The sequence below is a fragment of the Octodon degus genome, unplaced genomic scaffold (assembly GCF_000260255.1).
Source record: "Octodon degus isolate 3935 unplaced genomic scaffold, OctDeg1.0 scaffold00107, whole genome shotgun sequence".
Taxonomy (NCBI): domain Eukaryota; kingdom Metazoa; phylum Chordata; class Mammalia; order Rodentia; family Octodontidae; genus Octodon; species Octodon degus.
The window spans coordinates 1,000,617-1,019,862 of NW_004524683.1; the positions used below are offsets into that span (position 1 = coordinate 1,000,617).

Sequence of the window (19,246 nt, forward strand, 5' to 3'; positions counted from 1 at the left end):
TTTTTTTTTTTTTTTTTTTTTTTTTGACAGGAATTGCTGTGCAGTTGAGGGTGTCCTTGAATTCGCTGACGTTGCCCAGGCTGGCCTGTAATTCACCACAGTCCTCTTGCCTCAGTCTCGCCGAGTGCTGGGATTACAAGCGTGCCCACAAACTCATACTTTTGTGCCTTGTTGAGACAGGGTCTCACTATGCAGTTTAGGCTGGCCTTGAGCTCACTTTGTAGCCCAGACTGGCTTCGAACTCGCAATGACCCTCCTGCTTCAGCCTCCCAAGTGGTGGGATTACAGGCATATATGAGCCACCATGCCCCGCCTGAAATGGCCGTGTCTTAAATGAAATGCCATTTATTGCGCATCTGTGTGAGCGAGCTTCACATCCCGTTCGGTCATCACATCACCTTCACGAGGCAGTCACTGTTATTCTCCCTGCTCTTCAGCTTAAAACATTAACTCTTGGAGAGGTTGAAAGCCTTGCCCCCCAGCCCGCGGAGAGGCTGGGCTTCCTGGCTCAGCCGCGGGTGCCCAAGGGGTGCAGACAGCTGCGCGGGCCTCTCGGCCCATAGGTGGAGCAGTTTTCCAGGCCTCGCCCGCCGCGGAACTAGGTTTTCAGCCGAGTGGAGGCCGGTATGGGTCTGTTCCGCGCCTTCCCGGCTCGCGCCCCGCTGTTGCGCGCACTGCGCCTCCTACGCCCCTGGAGGGCCCTGGGGGCCCGCGGCAGCGCTTCGGACCCGACTGCCGGGGGCTGCGAGATCCAAGTGTGCGCCCTGGCGGGGTCCGACCAAGGTAAAATCCCTTTCCGGGACGACCCAGGAAGGGCTGGAGTGGCACCGGGTGGGCCGGGACCTGCAGGCAGGCTCCTCGCCCGGGCTTCCGCAGGAATTCACGCTCGCCTGTGCGCCCGGGGGAGGTTTCTGGGGGCCGCAGCTGGATCTAGTCCTCAAGGCGCTCCTCCCCAAGTGGGCTTGCGCAGAATTCCTCCTGTCCCCTCCCATGTCGTACCTTGAGGTGCGCAGAGAGCGAGGTGCAGAGCTAGGGCGACACCGTGCTCTGGGGCTCCGGATCGTGGCCTATTAAGTGCTCGACGCCTCCACCCTCGTCTCCGGTCGGTCGGTCCTCTAGCGGCTCCTGAGCGGAGATGGCCGAGGGGACCGGGCTGAGCGGCGGGCAGATGGCACCTTTGACCACGCCTCGTGTTGGCTTCCGGGGCAGGGGGAGCTCGCTTGTTTTGCTTTTGGATGTGAGGTGCGTTCCACTACATGCAGCTGCCTCCTCAGTCCGCTGTGCAGATCCAGGGTGCACAGGCCCTTGTTTCCTTCCCCCACTCCCCTTACCTTTTTCCGTCCTTTGATGTCGGGTTATTCTTCTCAGAGTTGCATTGCTTTGTATATTTGACTGTCTTTCTTGCTGTTTATGCCCCAATGCCTTTTCCCCCATAAATTAGTGCATGTCTGTAGTGCATATTGTTTACAATCTTTCTGTGAAGTTGGTGCACATGAATAATGTAGCCCAGTTCGCTAAGGCTGAGGTTTGAAGAGCTGCTTTTCCATACAAATTCCTTGCTTCTAGGCATTGTGCAATGCCGAGGTCCAGCCTCAGCTTCCAGGGAACAATCACCTGAGGACAGAGCAAAGCAGGCTGCGAAGAAGACTCAGAGGAACACAGTGGGGTTAGGAGGGAAGACGATGTGTCTCTTCAACCCAGAGCAAAATCAGTAGCCTTTATTTATACATGAGTGACTACATAAACTTTCTTTTTTTTTTTTTAAACATTTATTTGTGTGTGTGTGTGTGTGTGGCCAGCTCAGCCCACCAGGGGGCGGGGCTGGCTGGCATGTGGTGCTGGGGGATTGAACCGCGGTCCCCATGCTCCGCTAAGCTTGTTCTAAGTAGGTGCTTTAGACCACTGAGCCATCTCACCAGCCCCTACATAAATTTTCTTCATGCAAGATTAACAGATGTGGTTTTTCACCTATAAGCGAAAAACAATTTAAATTTTGATTAATATGAGTACACAGTATAAACTAGTAGTCATGGAATATCAATCATTGTTTCTGTTCTATTTCTGTCCCACCAAAACACTCAGCTCCCAGGGGGTACTTTCTCACTGCCTCGAGATCTTGACTCCTAACTTCCCTGTTACTGTTGAATATTCTTGGCATAGGCTTGTCCTGTTTTGCACGATTACAAGGTAGGCAAGGAGGCAACCTCTGTAAGAACTTTATGCACTTAAGTTATGCTAAAATCCTAGATGACTGTGTGCTTTCTTTCATGCAAATCATAAGCCTAAGAGCCCTCAGGGGGGTCGTGGACACATCCATGTGAGGCACTGATTTGCAAATTCTCCAAACTTGAGGTGACTTTGTCAGAGGTCAAACGATGGATGGCTCTGCATAGTGCAAGTCTTCCTGCGTGCATCCACCTCTCCCCTTAACCCCACTGTGGAAGAGCCAGGGCCTTGGCACTGAGCAGCATCCTCAGCCCTTTTGTATTTTTTGAGACAAAGCCTTGCTTAATCTCTAAATTGCCCAGACTGGACTCAAACTTGCAATCCTCCTGCCTTATCCTCCTAGAGTGCTGGGATTACAGGCCTGCACTACCAGGCCCTTCAATCCATCGCTTTAATGAACACATAGGGGCCACCAGTGTCACACATCACTTGGTGAGAATTTCTCCAAACAGGTAGGGCTGCTGGACCTTAGGGTGTCCTACATGTTCATGTTTGATTCACTGGCACAGCAGCACTTGCCTAGAGAGCTTTACAGTTTGCTGTACCATCCAGGCAGGGACACTGGAGGGGCTAAGGGCTAAGCAGTCCAAACCAGGTCTGATGTCAAAACCTGGGTGCTCAATCATGGGGTAATCACTGATTCTTCGAGGTATTCTGTGATTTAGATAGATGAGTCCATGAGGAAATACAGAGTTGTCAGGAAGAATAGAGCTCTCTCCCTGGTAAATATTTGGATCACTTTATATAGACATGAAAAAAAAATGATCAGATTAAGTCTCTACTCTTGCCAAAAGGCCTGGAGGAGGGGGAAAGTCGGTGAAGGAAGGAGAAAAGGAAGCAGCACCTTCTGGTGCTGGCTGTGGGAGCAAAGTCCCATTTTCTTGCAGATTTTTGGCCCAGAGTCCTTCTCAGCTCCTAGAAATTACCATGTGGCCTGTGTAGGCCCTGGAGTTTGATCAGAGGCTGGTCTATCACAGCTTGATCACAAAAGTCACATCTACCACCCTTCTGTACAGTTTAACCTGATCTCAAAGTGGTGTTTATGACATATGCTGTTTCCTATTGGTCAGAAGCAGTTTGTACGCCCTGTCTACTCAGGGGAAGGACTTGCATAGGGTATGGGCAAGCAGCCAAGGGCCTGCTGCTCCAGCTGTTTCCAAGTTTACAAGATGTAGGTTTCTCATGCCTCTGACCTCACTTGTGTCCACCATAATTGTTCTACCCAGTGTTGCACCATTACCATTTTCTCTCCCGAAGCACCAGAGCTAGGTAGGGCCACAGGGCCATCTGAGTCAGAGGCACGACCACCAGATTGCTGGGCTGAGAGGTTGATACAGGTTACCAGGAGGCTAAGAAGCCTTACTTGCCTGAACATCACAGTTCTTGGTGCATTGAGAAACTGGACTTTAGTTTTTGAAAAAGGGAAGGAAAGGGAGGGACATAATTAGAAAGCAAACCCTGCCCCAGACCGAGGGATGTGTGTATGTGAGAGAGAACAAGGCAAGCAGAAGACTTGAGGCCCAGTTGGGAGATGGAGAACCAAGGAACAAGCCTGCAGCCTGCTCTGTGTCTGCATTGGAGATATGAGACCTGTTTAAGAGGTTGGACTGGTTGCCTGTGCCTGAGCGTGTTTTGTGGGTGATGTGGTTATGTTGGTGGCCGTGGGTGAGGCCAGGGCAGAGAAGGTTCAAGGAGTGGATGTTAAGAATGTGATGAAAGGAGAAGAAAACTTACCCAGGACAGGAGATGCCAACAGCGACCATGCTTCAGGGTTTAGCTGTTTCTTGTGAAAGGGAAGCAGGCTGCTTTACACTCATGAATGCAAGCAACAACATCTAAACTTTGAGAAATGTTCCTGTGTCCTCAGCAGATGACTTTTAAGGGAAGGATGGCCCAATGAAGACTCGGGTCATAACAGGCTTTTAATGGACACGTCAAATTTTTAAAAACTACCATCTGAACTATGATGTCTACTGATGCATGCTTGAGTGATAAAATGGTAAAAGCAATACATGGAAAGCCTAGTGCAGTAATCCCAGCTTCCTGGGAGGCTGAGGCAGGAGGGATACAAGTTCAAGCTCAGCCTGAGCAGCTTAGCGACATAGCAAGATGACACATCTCAAATAAAAAATAAGAAAAGGTGGGAGTGTTGCTCAGTGGTAGAGTCCCATAGGTTCTAACCCCAGTACTATACTGAAGAAAAAAACAAACAAACAAACAAAAAAAAAAACAAGAAATACATGGAAGTGATTACACAAAAGTCAGAAGAGTTACTCTGCAGAAAGGAGGAAGATACAATGGGTCCGGCACACAGTGCATTTCTGAAGCAAGTTCTCTTGGCACAGTTCCATTTCTTGGTTGGGGGGAGGAGTTGCAAGGGTATTTGCCTTATCTTAACTTCAACTCTAGAGGTAGAGGTTCGGTGTGAAGGAAAGAGTAACACAGAGGAAGCTGTGACCTGGAAGGTGTGTGCCTGTGCCTGTGGGCATGTGTGTGCGTGTCTAACGAAGCCGAAGCCGAAGGAGCCAGCGGGGCTACTACAGAGCTAATTCTTGCTCCTCTTCCTATTTTACTCCATGCTTTACAGGAGCTCTCCTACTTCCTCAGTAAAGCAAGAGGAAAGGTTGTTCTTTCCACTTTTGGGGTGGAAAAACTGAGGGTCTGGTGTGTGATTGCTCTAAGTCACACTCCTCCTCCCATCTCTGTGCCCAGTCTGGGGTGAGCAGGGCCAGCCTCTCACCCTAGGCTGATACCTCCCCTACAGGAATCACGGAGATTGTGATGAACAGACCTGAGGCTCGCAATGCCTTGGGCTACGTCTTTGTGAGTGAGGTAAGAAAGGGGACATCATGGGGCTGGGACTGAGGCTGGGCTGGTAGGGTCTGACAGCATGACCTCCACAGCTGCAGGATGCCCTGGCCCGGCTGCGGGAGGACCCACATGTGCGCGTCCTGCTCTTCAGAAGTGCCGTGAAGGGTGTGTTCTGTGCAGGTGGGTCCTTGTCCCTGACCTACTACAGGGTCTGCAGGGATGAGAGAGGGGAAGAGGTCAGCTCCAGCCTAGTATGGATTATGCCCATCTTCCAGATACGACTCAGGGTGGTAAAGTTACGGCCTAGAACCTTACACTTGTAAAGGACAGAATAGATTCAATTTGATGTTGGCCTCTCTGACCCCATACCAGCTCCTTCTGCTCCCCTACACTGTTCCAGCCCTTCTCTAAGGAAATGAGGAGCCTGACTCCAAGCATGTCTACAAGGTCTTCTGCCAAGATTTAACTCTGTGCCCTTTGTGCACCCATAGAATCCCAGTCCGTCACCAAACTTAAACCATACCTGTACTGTCTGGTCCTCACACAGGGCAAACACCATGAACCTCTGCTTCAAGGGCAGGAGAAAAGTGTACGCTGGCCCAGAAGAAAGAGAAAGTCAAGAGCACAGCTGGGCTGAGCCTTGACTCCTGAGGTGCCTGTACAGGGGGCAGCCTGGCCAAGGCCTGGTCCTCACGGTCCCATCTGCTGACAGACCATGGGCCATTTTCACCTTTGGTCATTCTGCAGAATCCTTGCTGTAGTACACTGCAAGTATCTTGAGTTCCAGTCATCAATCTTTTTGGTTGTATACTCAGGACTGGACTCTTGATAGTTTTGTTTAACTTGTTGAGCAATCATCAAACCCTTTCCATTGTGCCATTTTCCAGAACATTCTTTAATTTTTATTTATTTATTGTGTGTGTGGCCAGCTCAGCCCACCAGGGGGCAGGGCTGGCTGGCATGTGGTGCTGGGGAATTGAACCACAGTCCCTGTGCTTTGCTAAGCTCATTCTAAGTAGGTGCTTTAGACCACTGAGCCATCTCATCAGCCCACATCTTTAATTTTTTAAAAATATGTATGTATGTATTTGGTACAGGGTCTCACTACACAGCAGCATTCTTAATAGCAACTGTCTGGGATTCTGCCTTCTCCAATCCATGCTTCGACTTTTGTGTTTTTAGATCTGGGATTGAACACAGGGGTGTCCCGCCACTGAGCTGCACCCCTTTTTATTGTTTTGTTTAAGTAATAGTCATCCCCATGGCTAATGGTATCTCATTGTGGTATTCGGGTTTTCCTGAAGCCTGATGTTGAGGGGTTTTTTTGCATGCTTGGCCATCTATATGGTTTCTCTGAAAAAAACATCTTTTCACATAGTTTGCCCACTTTGAACTGATTGTTTCCTTGTTGACAAGGATTCTTTTTTGTTTTGTTTTTTGCTGTTCTGGGGGTTGACTCCAGGGCCTAATACCTGCCAGGCAAGTGATTTACTCCAAACTCCAATGCTAATCCTTAGGGTTTGTAATTGCAAACTCTAGGGCCAGCCAGATAGCTCAGCAGACTAAAGCGCCTGTTCAGACAGTGTGCAGTGGCTGGGGGTTCCATACCGTGTGCTGTGCTGTGCCATCCCCGCCCCTTGGGTGCGCTGAGACAGTGATTGAGACTGGACGTGGTGCTGTGTGCCTCTAATCCCAGCACTTGGGAGGCTGAATACAGGAGGATCACTACAAGTCCGATCTGTGTAGTAAGACCCTGAACACCCTGCAAACCCTACACACACACACACACACACACACACACACACACCCTTGTCCCATTGTTTCTATAGGTTGTCTTTTTCATTCTTGTGTCCAATGAAGTTTTGTCCTTTTGCTGTGGCAGCTACTCTTTTTTGATGCTCTTCCTCTGACATTTTTTCACATTTCTCCTCCTCTTTAGCTGTTTCTCCTCCAGTCTCCTTTGCTAGATCTCCAGTCCCTGGGGATTCAGGACCAGGCCTTGCCCCTAAGTGTGGGCACCAATCCTTCACCACCTGCAGGTGCGGACCTGAAGGAGCGGGAGCAGATGAGTGCAGCAGAGGTGGGGGTCTTTGTCCAGCGACTCCGAGGCCTGATGAATGAGATTGGTAAGGGTCTGAGGAGAGCAGAGGGTATGGGGGAGGAGAGTGTCCCTTGCTGGCACCAGCCCCTCCCTACTCCAAAGAGCATATTCTGCTTTGAGCCCTGTGGGAGACACAGGGATGGGCACACGGCATTCTATAAAGAAGAGTGGAGGGGCTGGTGAGATGGCTCAGTGGTCTAAAGCACCTACTTAGAGCAAGCTTAGCAAAGCACAGGGACCGCTGTTCAATCCCCCAGCACCACATGCCAGCCAGCCCCGCCCCCTGGTGGGCTGAGCTGGCCACACACACACACACACACACACACACACACACACACACACACAAATAAATAAAATTAAAAAAAAAAAAGAAGAGTGGACAAGAGGATGCAGAGAACATTTGTACCAGGGAGGACCTGGCTGTTTAGCCCCTGTCCCCCACTACAGTGACTCCCCCCGCCAGTCCTACAGTCCAGTCCCAGCTATTCCAGGATTCAAGCTCACCAAACATGCTTTGGGCTTCAACAGTTGCTGTTCCCTTCGTGTGGAACATCCCTTCTTGGCTGCCTCAGTTTTCACTCACCCTTCAAGACCTGCAATGCTTCCTTCAGTAAGCCCTCTCAACATCCTCCAAGCTTCCTTTCATGGGAGCACTAAGTTCCCAAAGTTTTGCCTGATTACACACTTGCCTTCTCCACTAGCCCAAGCTCACAAGAGCAAGGCCAGATCCTATTTAGGTCTCGGTTCCCAGTGCCAGGGTGAGGCTTGGCACACACACAGCGGGTCCCAGGGAAGCCAGCAGGAGTGGGTTAGACTGCAGCCTACCCCCACTCCCATCCCCAAAGACCCCAGAACCTTCCCTGGTACAAAAACCAACTGCTGAGATAATCTGGCATAGGGGCCAGTAAGGGCCCAACCTGGGACCCTCTGTTCTGCCAGCTGAAGTCTGTGTCCTGATCCTGCCCTCTTCATCCTACAGCAGCCTTCCCCACACCCACCATTGCAGCTATGGATGGCTTTGCCTTGGGCGGAGGCCTGGAGCTGGCCCTGGCCTGTGACCTCCGAGTAGCAGGTACTGCTTGTGCACAAGTGGCGGGAGCAGGGGAGGGCGAGTAAAGCAGGACAAGCAGAGGGGCCTTCCAGCCAAGAGGTAAACTGAGGCAAGAGTAGGAGATACAGAGGGAGCACAAGCAAGGCAGCTTTGCCACCCACTGCTCTGGAGCCCATTCCCTACAAGAGGGCTCCCTTCACCTTGGGAATGGTCACTCCAGCCCAGTGACACTGACAGGAGAGCAGAAAGGCAGGGAGAAGGAGCCGAGGCCAGAGGGCTATGCTCAGCCTCCATTCTGGCCAAGGACTGAGCAGAGGGGAGCCTGTGGATGCCTGTGGACCCACCAGGCTTTTGCCCTCCAGTGCACAGGCACCACCAAGGCTGGCAGAGAACTGATCCCCTGCAAGGTCGTTTTCTTGGGGGTTGTCTCGGTGGCAGCTAAACATTCTGAGCACCCCTGGGGTGCCCACTCCCCCATGCTTTCACTGTCAATCCAGGAATGGTACTGGAATGCTCGTCAAGGAATGTGCTGGCAGGAGAGATAGCTCAGTAGGGTAAGTGCTTGCCTGGCAAGTGCAGGGTCCTGAGATCAAAAAAGGAAGGAATGTGCTAGGTCAGGCCATCACCCTGGTCTGCACCTCCTGGCCAGTAGGTCACAGGCCTCTAACTTGTGGGCTCTTGGTGAGAATTGTGAGTGCAGAGCTGCAGAAACAGCAGCACAGCCACTCCTTTGCCTGAACCACACTGGCCAGTGTCCTATGCTGAGGAAACTCAGGAGAGGCTGAGAGTAGTCAAGGAAAACTTCTGAGGATGAGCGAGAAGAGGATATAGACTGGAACCATCAGGAAATGTAGGCAGGGGCAAAAAGTGCAGAGGTGTTCTAAGGTGGAAGCAGGAGCTGTGGACACTCAAGCCGGGCCACAGGTCCAGGTGCACGAGACAGTCCATTAACCCTCCAACGGTGTCAGGCACCTTCTGGGTGCCCCTTCCTCGTTTGGGTACTATCTGGTCATTAGATTCACTACCCTGAGGGCAGAACAGGGCTGCCACCTTTTGGCCACTCTGAGGCTCAGACGGGGGATTCCACCAGTGAGGCCTGAGCCTCCTGATGGCCAGACTGGGGCTCTCACAGGCAGAATGTGGGGAGCCTGGGAAGTAGAGGTGGGTGGGTTCCCATCCACCAGGATAAGCCATGGTGTACGAGGTGGGGAGGAATTCACTGTTCCTGTTTAAATAGCTTCCACAGCTGTCATGGGGCTGATAGAGACCACTCGAGGGCTGCTTCCGGGGGCAGGTAAGGTCCCCCAGGCCCTGCCCTTCCCTACCTGCCCAGTTCTGCTCCTTCCAAGATCCCCTCCTTTGGGCCCCTGTTGCTGGGCTTTGCTTGCAGCCCTGAGAAGCCCTGGACATCCCACCTTGGCCTTCTCAGGATCCCTCCTCAGCCTGATCTAACCACCCCTTACCTTCAATCACGACAGGAGGGACTCAGAGGCTGCCCCGCTGCCTGGGGGTGGCCCTTGCAAAGGAGCTTATCTTCACTGGACGGCGGCTGACTGGGGTGCAGGCCCACACCCTGGGGCTGGTGAATCACAGCGTGGAGCAGAGTGAGGAGGGCAATGCCGCCTACCACCGAGCGCGAGCCCTGGCCCAAGAGATCCTGCCCCAGGTGTGCCAGGCAGCACGTGAGGGAGGACCTGTGGGCGGCAGCTATTGAGCTGTCTGGTGAACAAAACCAAAGCAAATGTTGGTCTTGCGGTAAAAATTGAATTCTGAAGGGTAGAAGCCAGTGGGCTTGAAGCCCCATAGCTTTGTCCAGTAATTTTCTGACGCAATGGCGCCATCCCTCTCTGTTGTCTAGTGTGGCACAGGGCCACTTCAGTTAGGTACATTAGGTAAAAATGAGCTCCTCACTTATTACCTCTCAAATGCCATTAACGGCCACATGTGGCTAGCAGCAGCCATAGTGTACAGCGTAGCCCTTAAATATCCCTAAAGACAAAAAAGGCGAGACCCTAAAGTGGACAACGACTAGCCCATTTTTCTTTCTCACTGCACAGAGGAGAGTTTCTTCAAACATCTTGCAGGATATGTGTCAAAGACTAATTTTTAAAATTCTCAAGGGGCTTGGGATATAACCTAGCAATAGAGTGCTTGCCTATCAAGTGTGAAGCTTTAGGTTTAATCCCCAGTGCCACCAAAAGCAACAACAGAACAGCTAATAGTTTCTGGGGATAGTTTCCCTGAATGTTTAGAATTGGTCTCTATGACCCGCAGGCATGGTTATGCATACCTGTAATCCTAGCACTCTGGAGGCTGAGGCAGGACACCCTGAGTTTCAGGCCAGCCTGAGCTATACAGTCAGTTCAAGGCCAACTGGACTAGAATGAGACTTGTTTGTATGGGGGAGGGGCTGTTCCCTAGAGAACAGATTAGGAGATACTGCCCAGGAGCAAGTCTGAGCTGCAGAGCCCAAAGTCCCTGGGATACCAGGATCTTCTCCAAGGACCTGAGGAGCTCTGCTGCCTTTCACTAGGGGAAACAGAGCAGGGAAGGGCTGAGGGTTGGGGAGGTCTCAAGTTTCTGTAAAGATAGAAAACTACATGAAATGGAGTTAGGGCTGACTGATTTGTAATAAATCTTGACTGTGCCCATACCAAGTACTTCCTCTGTGTCAGACAGTGTAAGTGTGCCTCAGTTACTGGCTTGAGGCAGCTGAGCTGAAGATCGTTTTGTGAGAAGACAGAGCCAAAAATTAAGACTTGCTTATCAAGATCACAAAAGGAAAAGTTACTGCAACACCAGAAAGAGTAATGGATAACACTGGTACTTGGGGATTTATCTTGCACAACAGAGTACAATATAGAAACTGCTGTCCTTTTTTTGAGACAGGGTCTTGCTATTTAGATCAGGCTGGCCTTAAGCTCATTTTTTTGCCTACGCTGGTCTCAAACTCCCACCAATCCTCCTGCCTCAGCCTCCTAGTGCTGGGATTACATAGGCATAAAACTGCTGTCTTTGAAAGTGTAGAATACTTTTTTTTGAGATAGTATTCTTATGTAGTTCTGCCTGGCTTTGAATTCATGTAGCCCAGGCTGTTCTTACACTCATGGTGATCCTTCTGCCTCAGTCTCCTAAGTGCTGGGGTTAACAGGTGTATACCACTATACTTTGCTAAAAATATTTTAAAACTTTGAAATCACATATATAATACTTTATTTTTAAGTTCTAGGAATCGAAGCCAGGGCCTTCCAACTGAACTACAACTCTAGCCTTTGTGCTTGAGACAAGGGTCTCAATAAATTATTCAGTTGCCCAGTCTGGGCCTGAGCTTGCTATCCTCCTGCTTCAGCCTCCTAAAGTACTGGGATTATAGGCATGTAGCCCTATACCAGATTTATAGTATATTTCAAATACAAAAAGAATTATAGACACATTATAAAACCACACAAATTAAGTATAAAAGTTAAAAACATACACCATTTTAATATTAAGATTGTATTTTGGGGGGCAAGGGAGACGGTTCGGCAGTCTAAGTGCCTCCAGCACAAGGGCCTGGGTTTGATCCTCGGTATTGCATGCTGTGCTGGTCCTGTGTCAGGCTGGCCACTGAAACCAATAGTGGTAGTGCACACCTGTAATTCCAAAGCTGGGGAGGCTGAGACAGGAGGATCACAAGTCTAAGTTGTATAGCAAGAACCCTGTACCAAACAAGTAAGTATTTGTTAAATTTTTTATTTTATTTTCTATTTTTATTTATTTATTTTTTGGTACTAGGGGTTGAACTCAGGACCCTGAGCTTGGCAGGCATGCGCTTATTCTACTGAGCTATCTCCCCAGACCATGGTTGTATTTTTTTTTTTTTTTAAAGGAGAGGTTTACTTAGCTCACAGTATGAAGCTGCAGTCTAGTTGGCTGGCTCCAAGGCAGGTGGCACATGGTAGAGGGGTATCACAGAGGTGAAACAGTTTATGATGTGGCAGTGAAAAGCAGAGAGCCAACAAAGGAAGAAGTGTTACCAAGTTTGGGGGTACGAATGTCTCCTGATGTGGTTTTTCGGTTTTTTTTCTGCCCTGAACAAAGAATTGTTCAAGACAAGCACAGACAGTAACAAAAATAGGAAAAGAAATGGGCTTTGCAGAGCAAGTACGAGCCAAATCAAAGTAGGAAAAGCCATGTACCCTTCCACACAAAGATGGGCCATCCATGCCTCCAAGAAAATGCATCTTGAATTAAGCATAAAAATAAGTAACTGGGCTGGTGGCACATGCCTGGGATTCCAGCCTCCTGGGAGGCTGAGGTAGACTGGTAAGTTCAAGTCAGCCAAGCCAATTTAGGGACATCCTTCTGAAAAGAAAAATTTAAACAAACATCAGACCTGTGGCTCAGTACATTCCTGTGGTTTAATCCCTAGTAATGAAAAGAGAGGGATAATAAAGCTCTGAAACTGAGATGTTCTCTTGGGGCAGGATGATTGGGGTCACTGTATGTAAATAGACTTAATGTCCTTATCCAGCAGTCTTGAAGCCCTTGGGTTTCGTGTCTGGAGCCACCGAAGGCTTGCACAAGCCAGGATGGCTTGAGGGAGTGGCAGACTGCAGCTTCCCTGGGGAGCATCTAGCTGCACCTGGAGACTGGGTACAGTTTGCCTTTTGATATAAACTGTAACAGAATCTCAAGATGATTTACATTTCCAAATATTCCAGGGTAATGGTATTCAACTAATACAATTACAGTGTGTTATTTCAGTATTTAAAAGGAGATCATGTACCAAAATGTCAGTCTTCTGCTAATTAGGAACTACAACTACTAATCTCACAGCTGGGACCTTCTTGTGTTAGGCTTGGAGTGACACACGGCTGCCACCTACTGGACAAAAAACAAAGTACTAAAAAGGGCACTTAGTCCAGAAAAAAACTACCAATAGTTTATGGGAATATAGGAGGTCCATATATCAAATCAGATTTCTCTCTCAAATAGTAAATGTGCATGAGCCACTGAATAGTCTGGCTATGTATTCTATTTGAACACCAAAGGAATGGAACATACTGTCTAGGGTGAGCCATATCATTTCAAAATAATGTTTCTAATAATTCTTTTTAAAATATATTTGTCTCTATGTAGATAAATATGTTCACATACATACTTTTTAGGTAGAAAAATCTATTTGAGTACTTAAATAACATGGCATACATTTTATATGTATATGTTCATGGCAAGTTTCAAACAACAGAAGCATAAAAACGACACCGGCCAAATAGCTCAGCGGATTAAAGCGCCTGCTTAGGCTGACACAGGGGCCGGGGGGTTCGATCCCTGGGCATGCCGTGCTGGCCCCGCCCCCAGGGTGTGCTGAGATGTTGAGTGAGATTGGGCGTGGTGGCACATGCCTGTAATCCTAGCTCTTGGGAGGCTGTAAACAGGAGGATCACTACAAATCCAGTCTATACAGTGAGACCCTATGGACCTTGTCCTAAAATACAAAGAAAAGAAAAAAGGATGACACAGTAAACATAAAAACTCACATCAGTAGAGGCTTGCATTTGCTGAGATGCAGATGAGAGAAAAAGAACAAAACAGCAGTAGAAAGGTTACAAAGAAGGAAGCCAAGCTCTTTACCCCTTGAGCTCAGTTTTACATCTAATGTGGGTACCTGGAAGGCAAGCAGCACCATGCTGTGGAAGTGCTCGAACAGCCAAGAGGCATGGTGAGCAATGGAAGGATAGGGTGAATGACAAGAGCTCCAGCTACTGAGGACCAGGAGGGTCAGGGTCAGAGTCTGCTGCCTTTACTACAGAAAAAGCAGCTGCGCCTAATAGGCAGGAGGGTTAAGTTTAGGAAATACAAAGTACCACAGTACTGGTATCAGAACTCAGTTCAACAAAGCTGTGCTTCTCTCCAGTGCAAACCTTAGCTTTGGCTCTTTTCCCCAGGCCCCCATTGCTGTGCGGCTGGGCAAAGTAGCCATCGACCGAGGAATGGAGGTGAGTCTCCTGACTTGGGACCTGGATTCCCCTAAAGGCAGCAGTTGCTGGGTGTATGTTTTTCCTGGCTCTTGGACAGCACAAATGGGGAAAAAAACCCTCAAAATCAGGTTTCAGTTTCCTCATCCACAGGTTTCAAGTCTGGCCTCTCACTTTGTGCCTCAGTTTACTCATCTACAAAGTGGTAAATTTGGCCAGACATTCCCAGTGACATTTTGTCTTCTTCCCTGCACTGTGCAGAGGAGGAAAGTGAGGCTCAGAAAGAGCAAATGACCTGCCTACAAGGAATGAGCAGAAGGAACGGCATCTGTGTGGCTCCCAGGTGGCCCTCCAGCTTGTGCTGGCCTCAGGCACAGGGCTTGAGGTATGCCATGTGCAGCTATCTGCCCAAGAACATTAATTCACTCTTCACATGCTGACTCTGCACCTGCGCTGGGAACTAAGACAGAGTGCCCTTCACAGTGGGAAAGAAGAGACACACGCAAACTCCTGACAGGAAGAAGATAAGGCAGATGAGCTGAGCCCCCATGAGGACCACAGGCGGCTGTTAAACTTTCTCAGCCAGTTAACAAGGCTCATGACCCTCACCATGAAACTGAATTTATACCTACAGTACTGGCACCAGAGGCTGGAGAAAATACCAGGCCCCCAAAGGTCTGCAGCTAACAACTACTGGGAGTGGCAAAGGCGTAGGGAGGGAGAGACATGGGCTTGAGCCTGCAGTGTGCTCCCCACTTCCTGTCTAGAGCAAACCAGCTGCTCTGCCCACAGGGGCAGCAGCCCTCCCCACTCTCCCAATGCTGTCACATATGGTGTTGCTTGCCACGCGGGAGGCGGCTTACAGAGATGGGGCCGGGTACAGTTTTCGCTGAACCAGCAAGTGCTTCCTTTTGTAGGTGGACATTGCATCAGGGATGGCCATTGAAGGGATGTGCTATGCCCAGGTATGTAGTTGCTGCCAGCCCCTGCCCACTCATCAGCAGTGCACAACCTACTGGGAAGGCTCCTCTCAACCTGGAGCTAGATTGTGCCACCCTCTCATAATTAACCTGGAGTGGCTGAGGAACACAGGGTTCCTCTGGAACTGTTTCCTCAACTACCAAACAGTGGCTCATCCTTCTCCACTTAGTGACTCAGGAAAGCTGACAAGTATTTGACAACAGTTTACACTATCCCTGCCAGGCAGCACTTGCAGGGCTGGGCAACAGGTGGGCAAGGCCTGAGTACCAGCTACAGACTGTACCCAACCAAGTGATTGCAAACCTGAGGCTGTCCCAATACTTAGTGAGTAAAAACATACTAATCCCAAGGATAATAAATATCCCAAACACTCAGTAAGGATCTTGGGACCAGTAGACAGTGAGAACCAACTATGTAGATGAAGTCAAAGCTGCTTCTTGCTGTAGTCTGGGCTGTATTGAGCAGGAACCTAGCCAGCTCCTGCAGAACACATGCCCCCTGGAGGCAAAACGGTGCAAGGAGAGGCCAGGGCTTGGCAGGCTGGAGCAGAGTGGCATTCCCCCTCCACCTCTTACTTGTTCCTGATGCATTGTTGCAGAACATCCCAACTCAGGACCGGCTGGAGGGCATGGCAGCCTTTAGGGAGAAGCGACCCCCAAAGTTCGTGGGCAAGTGACCTCATGCACAAGAGCTGCACCCCAAAGGAGCTGTAGCAGTACTGCCTCATCACGGTACCTTGCTGGCCTTTAGTTTCTTCACATGGAAGGCGATGGATACAAAATGGATGGCCTTGTACCAAGATGCTGACCACCCCACGTACAGCTGCCTTCCTTGCTCCTCACCCTACCTAGACAATCACTGGCATTGCTTTGCCTTGCAGAATGCTTGGTTCTCCCTACCCAAATGACAAACTACAGTTTCAGGTGGAGCCCTCTGTCTGTATGGGTGGCACTCAGGCCTTGGCCTCGGCCTCATCACCAGCATGCTTTATACGAGTGCCAGCAAGAGGTTGTAAAAAGCTCCTTGTCTCTTCCTTTGGAAAGGAGAGATTCAATCAGTCTGAGTACTGGTTGAGCCTGTGTCAGGACTTGGACCTCAGCATCCTAGTACCTGCTGTATAACTTTGGAAAAATGGTTAACTTCTTAGGCTTCACCTTTGTTATATGCTCAATGAATCTGCTGTGAAGATTTTTAAAACCCTCACATTCAATAAACATGTTGTAACTGTTAACCTCCAGTGTCCCATGAGAATCAAAGGATATCACTGTGAAAACTTTATATAAACTGTAGAGGGCAGTAAGATGTTCACTGGCCTGCAGGAGTACAAAGAAAGCACTTTTCTTTCCAGCACTGGGGATTGAACCCAGACCCTTTGCACTGAGCTACAGCCCAGCCCTCTGTATTTTGAGACATGGTCTAAGTTACTCAGGCTAAGCTTGAAGCTGCAATTCTGCCTCAACCTTCTAAGTACCTGGGATTGCAGGTGCACACCATCACACCCAGCTAAGAGTGATTAATTTTAATGAAGAGAAGGGTTTGGGAAATGAGTGGACAACACTTGAACTCAGCCTGCCTGGAAGACTAGAAGAAGAAAGTTGATGGACTGGTGTGAGCAAAGGTGAACAAGGGGGTAATGTACTGAAGATAATTAACAACAGGGGAAGCCTAGTATTCATAAATCTATGCTAGTCTCGAGAGACTTGTCTCTACCAAGACTGCTATGGTCATCCCTTGGCTGCATATAAGCTCGGGCTGAGTGTCCTGGGCACAGGCACAGACACACACCAGTAATGGGCTGGTGTGCTGACACTGAGTATACTCAGATCACACACGTATGGTGGAAAGGAGGAAAGACAGGAGTCCAGGCCTTACACGGTGCATCCTCGCCAGTGACCTCCCTAGAAAGTCAATCTTACTGGATTTCTTTTTTCTCATCTGTTAGGTGGGGAGAATAAAATCTCAGTGCACAGTTACGAACCAGATAAACTGCAGGAAAACTTGCTATAGAGCCGGGGTGCAGCAGACACTAGTTCCTGCAACACATCCTTGCATCAGCACAAGTTAGTATCCGGTAATGCAATGTGCTTCCAATTCTGGAATCCAGGTCAGGAAACTTTTTAGAATCACAAAGGAAAGTGAATGTGAGCCAATAAAGTTTAGTTTATGGAGTATGGAAAGACTTGGTTACAAATAGTCTAGAACACCATTTAGAATATAACTAAGAGTGAGTTTCTTCCTCATTTGATTCCCAAAGATCGCACATGATACTCTAGTTAAGGACCAGTTTGGTATAGCCATGTGTGCCAGTAATTCCAGCATTTGGGAAGCTGAGGCAGGAGGGTTACAAGTTTTGAGCGCAGCCTGGGTTAGAGTGACACTTTATCTCAAAATAAATAAGAATCTGGACCAAGCCAGCTAAAAACAAAAGACTAATCTTTCAACATGCTAATAATCAATTGGGACTTTACTTTCAGGTCCTTAAAGCATCTGACAAGTTTATTTTTTAGTTGAGACTGGTTCCTTGAGAAGTTACTCCTTTTTTCCTCCATACTGGGCAAAGTGCCCCTTAAAATATTTGGCAGCTTTTTGGACTATCCTCTTCCTCCTGATTGGGTCATATGGCCCCAAATTACAGCAAATCATGAGGCAAGAAGACTTATAATCTATATAACCTTCCCTCTACTGTTCCATATCCCATTCACTTGGTCTAATTAGTCAAGCTGCAGAAGAAAGAATACAGATAGAATATTAAAACTATATGGGGCTGGTGAGATGGCTCAGTGGTCTAAAGCACCTACTTAGAACAAGCTTAGCAAAGCTACAGGGACCGCGGTTCAATCCCCCAGCACCACATGCCAGCCAGCCGGCCCCCTGGTGGGCTGAGCTGGCCACACAGACACAGACACACACACACACAGACACACACACACACACACACACACAAATAAAAAATAAAAAATTTTAAAAAAATAAAAAAATAATAATAAAACTATATTAAACATTTCCCCTCTACCTCTCAAATGAAAAATATTTGGTATCTGTAAAAAAATACCTTTATTTTCCAACACAAGTTTTGCCTTCCAAACAAAATCTACAAGTATATTTTCTCAATATATTTCTTTTCTGGTAGTTTCTTTTATCCAGGAACTGAGGAAATTTAACAACCAGCAAGATTTTCTGGTAGGTCTTTGGTTCCTCTTCTGGGTTCACAAGTCCTATCCATCTGACAAGCTCCCCACACAGAGAAACCGTCCAAGGCCAGAGAAAACTAGCTCAGCTCTTTCAACACAAGCTCCCAGGTCTTCTCCAAGTCTGTGGTTTGACTTTTTACAAACTGCTGCTGAGGGAGGGTCCCCAAAAGGATTTCACCTTGACCTGAGGTAATGGCTAGCATACAAATACACCCCTTTCATAACTTAACAACAACAAAAAAATTTTTTTTAAAAAAGGCCAATGAGACAGCCAACTCACAAGCTCCAACACCTGGCTTCAACACCCAGGGGCCTGCTGCTGGGGAACAGGGCACATCTCCAGGGCCTCTTAGGTTCAGGAAGTGCACTCAACACACAGTGTGTTTCCTGTAGGTGGTGAAATACATCCTGAAGTCCTCCAGAAAGGAAACCGCCATCTGCTGAACCTGTGGATTTGTCTGATGGTGTGCCTGGATATTACACAAAAGTGGCAATCCTCCTTCTTCGCCTAACATTTTGCAGTATACACTAGCTGAAAGAAAAATCAAACAAAGGCAAAGTGTTATTCTGAATATTCTCTGATCACGCCATACCTTTACAAAGAAAAATTACAAAAATTTCAGCTCACTGACCCAAGAACCAACAAGTAAAATTCATTGATTCCAGACAAATTCATTAAAATTTAAATAACCCTTGGCTTGCAGGGCAAGAAAACAGATGATCATTTTAATGTTTACTTCCAGACAACCCTAAACTTCAAACACCCAGAGCCTTGCATATATCAGGCAAGAGCTTACCATTCATTAAACTATCCCAAACCCAGCTTACTTTATTTATTTATTTATTTATTTATTTATTGTGTGTGTGTGTGTGTGTGTGTGTGTGTGTGTGTGTGGCCAGCTCAGCCCACCAGGGGGCGGGGCTG

At 48.5% G+C, this 19,246-nt stretch overlaps 2 protein-coding genes across 6 annotated transcripts in view; one reads left to right on the forward strand and one right to left on the reverse strand.

The window, feature by feature from the left end:
* Positions 1–489: 489 nt before the first annotated feature.
* Positions 490–16,361, forward strand: Echdc2 (enoyl-CoA hydratase domain containing 2). Of its 2 annotated transcripts, XM_012516480.2 has the most exons (10): positions 497–783; positions 4,991–5,058; positions 5,130–5,217; positions 7,077–7,163; positions 8,118–8,210; positions 9,427–9,483; positions 9,668–9,855; positions 14,120–14,170; positions 15,067–15,114; positions 15,729–16,361. In XM_012516480.2, the coding sequence occupies exons 1-10, from the start codon at positions 627–629 to the stop codon at positions 15,804–15,806; spliced, it is 915 nt and encodes a 304-aa protein (XP_012371934.2). In that variant the 5' UTR covers positions 497–626; the 3' UTR covers positions 15,807–16,361. The 2 variants fall into 2 exon arrangements, with proteins under 2 accessions (XP_023579936.1, XP_012371934.2); XM_023724168.1 differs by lacking the exon at positions 14,120–14,170 and having other exon boundaries at positions 490–783.
* A 1,793-nt stretch (positions 16,362–18,154) lies between these two features.
* The window catches only part of Zyg11a (zyg-11 family member A, cell cycle regulator), a 58,843-nt gene continuing 57,751 nt past the window's right edge, over positions 18,155–19,246 (reverse strand). For all 4 annotated transcript variants that reach the window (XM_023724166.1, XM_023724165.1, XM_004639108.2 and 1 more), the window contains one exon: positions 18,155–18,853. In XM_023724166.1, the coding sequence (XP_023579934.1) occupies positions 18,690–18,853 (164 nt within the window). In that variant the 3' untranslated portion in view covers positions 18,155–18,689. The remainder of the gene's footprint in view (positions 18,854–19,246) is intronic.